General features: G+C 34.8%; 1 protein-coding gene across 3 annotated transcripts in view; it reads right to left on the reverse strand.

Moving 5' to 3' along the window:
- Window positions 1–414, reverse strand: part of TFDP2 (transcription factor Dp-2) — a 56,901-nt gene extending 56,487 nt beyond the window's left edge. For all 3 annotated transcript variants that reach the window (XM_085298632.1, XM_085298631.1, XM_085298633.1), the window contains exon 1: window positions 321–414. In XM_085298632.1, the coding sequence (XP_085154758.1) occupies window positions 321–335 (15 nt within the window). In that variant the 5' untranslated portion in view covers window positions 336–414. The remainder of the gene's footprint in view (window positions 1–320) is intronic.
- Window positions 415–3,699: the final 3,285 nt, after the last annotated feature.

Here is a 3,699-nt window from a genome sequence, read left to right on the forward strand (position 1 = left end):
GGAAAAGGGAAAAGGGAAAAGGGAAAAGGGAAAAAATCCCTGACAGGTTGGGAGCAAGTGTTAGAAGAAAGAACATCTTGAAGCATTGCCTCAATTGTCAACTTGCCCTATAGGTGATTAAACCCCCCAGTCTTAAAGAACTTCTAGTTAATTTAAACGTACAAAAATACCGCAGGATATGATAAGAGTGTGTGTAGTATACAAAAATCCTGTCCATACAAGAAACCAAAACATGAAAATCTTCAAATTCTGAAAGCCAGAAGCAATTGACAGCATGTCAATATAAAGCAGTAATACATGTCATTTAATTATAAACTTACATTTTTTGCCGTCATGTCAGACAATATTGCTTTATATTCCGTAAAACCATAAGATATCCCTTTTCATCTTCAAAGAATCTCTAAAATGTACATCCTGTAAGAAAGTTAATTAAAACATCTTAGTTAAAATACATTTTTACTTAACTTCTATCTGAAACCCTGCACCTTCAGAGGGTACTRGATGCTTTCTTGTGTAGCTGGGGGTGGGCTGGGTTCTTTTTRTTCATTTGTTTTATTTTAATAACATCAATCACCAGAACAGTAAAGTTCTGCAAAGATTACTATCATTTACATTGCTTGGAATAGCCAGAGATGTAAAGTATGTTAAATAAAGACCTAGCTATATTATGTCATACCATTACTAAAGGATTATAATTAAATCCATGCAATCATTTATATCCAGTGCAAAATGACCTTAAAAATTGGAAGTGAATTAATGCTTCACATTGTTTCTTTAACCTCATACAGTAGAGAAAGCTCCTAATTCCATCTCTATAAACATTGAAAGAGGTCTGTAAGATGTAGAAAAATACTATAAAGTGTATATACACAGCAAACATTTAAAATTTTAGGAAACTTTTAAGTAAAAACATTCCAGTCTTCCTTCACCTTATTCATATTTTCAGGCTTTTTAAATTAATTACATAATATAGGCTTAATACTACAATGAGAATCCTAATATTAGAATTCCATTAAAAGACAAACATTTTGCTGTACTGAAGAATACTTACAATGACTTCATTATTTTTATTGAAAGGAGACTCACAGAGAGATTTATAATAGACAAAACAAAAACGAGCTACAGATCAATGCTGACAGCACAAACTATTTTAAAGATAAACTTGACAAAAACTAAGCACTTTGAAAGGACTACTTGTTGTTAATATACTACAAAAGACATCTGAATCGCAACTGGATATATAAGAGGGAGATGTTCACACTTTCAAGTGTGGAATYATTTCAACAAAATCTTTTAGAAGAATCATATGCTAGTTACCAGCTGTGGGTCATGATCATTAATAGCAGATATCACCAGCTGCAAAGGCATGGTGCAAATTAACGCTATTCCCCTGTATCTTAATCTATGCCAACCTTGAGAATGGCCAGTGTCTTCACTTCCCTTTTAGGAAAGCACAAAAATTTGCTTCTAGTAGTGTGTGTATCCATAAGGGACCCTATCATCACTGCATTCCTGGGTTGGACAATCCAAACGAGTACCAAGTTTGGGGACTTTATATGAATTTCTTTTCTTATTCAGAGAGCCTATCAATTCCACTGTTATTAGACTAAGTAGGAAAAAACTGTACTCAACTTATAAGTGTGATTCATTTCTTGTTGAATGTTATATTTTTGTTCTTTCTAGCACGTTAATGCTGCCACAATTAGGCAGCTACTCTAGCATGTTGACACTACACAAACTACACAGTTCTGTACACTAAGACACTTTCCAGTGAAAGCTTCTAAGTTTTTGATGTGTTCCTTTTCATATGACAAGCTGAAACTCAGAAAGAATTAATTTCTTTCCAGTTAATGTATGGTCTTATATTTATCTGAATTACAAATAACACCTTTGAAAGAATAGTGCAAATATATAAAGTTAAGAGACAAGAAGAAGTTGTCAGCTTGACTTACCAGCAAACCTTGAAAAACAAACTACTCCAACAGTTTTACACAAACACACATACACTAGCAGGCAGACAACCCAAGTTTTTGTGTAAGTAGAGGATATAAATAATGGATGGAAAAGACACAAAAATAATGAAACAATCAAAACATTCTGGAACAAAAAGAGTGACAAACGGGACCAACTGCCATCTATGACAAACAGTTCAGAATCACTGCAACATTAATTTGCATCTCAGATTGAGATTTAATCAACAGTCATAGCAGCAATTTTTACATTTGTCAGCAAACAGCATAAGGAGGTACCGGACTTACTAAATCAAGCACTACTACTATTGTATATTTGACATTCACACAACAAAAGTTTAAAATAAATAAGATTTTCATTTTAGGCAGAAAAGAGAGGACAGAAAAAGTGTAAAGGGCTGATTCAATCTCCTTTATGGTGGAAGTTTGTATTAACCAAATTTTGAGCAATAAGGTGGTGGAGAAATGACGCTAACACATGCAGAAGCACTAAGCTGGAGAGCTGTAGTACTTTCTTATAGACTATGAAAAGAGCGATCTGTCCTGACTTCAGACACATCACTATAGAAAGACAACTGTTCACACTGTTGGGSAAATGGACTACTCAATCTGTGCACCAATCCTGAAACCTGAAGAAGAGCCACAGAAATGCCTTAAAACAGTTGTCGTGGAAAAGAGCAAATCCCTGAACTGCCCTTCAGTGAAGTGCAGTGCAGTGAATCCCTGTGTCTGAAAATCAGGATCTGTGGGCCTTTTTCCACCTTCTTGCTCCTTCCGCACACACTCTCCAAACACATCATCTGGAGCTCTGGGCAAAGTATACCATGTAGTCTGCTTTAACTATCTTGCTTTAAGAGACKCTGCAAGTAATTTACTCAAATAAAACATAGTTAAGAATAGATTTGCTAAGCAGTTTTAACTCTTTTACAGATATGCAAACTAGTTCTATCTTTGACAAGTTATTTGCCATCAAGCTTAGTGATCCAGAAGATATTGTCCGTGAACTATTACAGTCTTTTGCCACAATGCTCTTCAGCCAGTACAAACAGTTGGTATTCTTCCAGCTTTATGAACACATTTTGCCAAGCTCGAAAAGCCAGACTTTGTGACCCCACCATCTGCCATGACCTCTTGTCAGGTTTAGACAAAAGAATCGACACAGATGGTCTCAAACTGGAGATTCTCTTCATTCCCAATTGCTATTTGACAGTTTGCTCCATGCAGATATAGAAACATAAAACTCTACCTTCTTGTTTTTAACCGGTGTCTCCTGAAGTGAAGCTGAATAAAGACAGATTTAGAGCCCAAGGTATGTAATACAGGGATTGCTTTATTTGAAATTAAGGTTCCCTCTTCATAATCCAAGCCTTGGTTTATAATCCACTCTTATGATTTTTGCCTTTTGGTCAAATATTCTACAGTACATTGAGTTACCTGAACTGCGCTAACTGAACATTGCAAACTTTGAGTTGCAGTTTCTTCTAGAATCTATGCTACCTAATCACTCATGCCAGTAACATTAAAAGCCAATTTAGACATTAAAAATGCCTAGATTATCAAAATCTCTAGTTACAACAAAATAGTATAAGAATAGATATCTATACTTATCCTTCTTTACAAGTTAAAAGCAAGATATATTCTGAAGTTTCAGTAATATGTAATCAGAATCCAAGTATTGAATACAACACAAAACAGAAAATGAGTTATCTGCAGAAAAACATAACATTAC

The sequence above is a fragment of the Rhea americana genome, unplaced genomic scaffold (assembly GCF_003343005.1).
Source record: "Rhea americana isolate MKP2758 unplaced genomic scaffold, rheAme1 scaffold_14, whole genome shotgun sequence".
Taxonomy (NCBI): Eukaryota; Metazoa; Chordata; class Aves; order Rheiformes; family Rheidae; genus Rhea; species Rhea americana.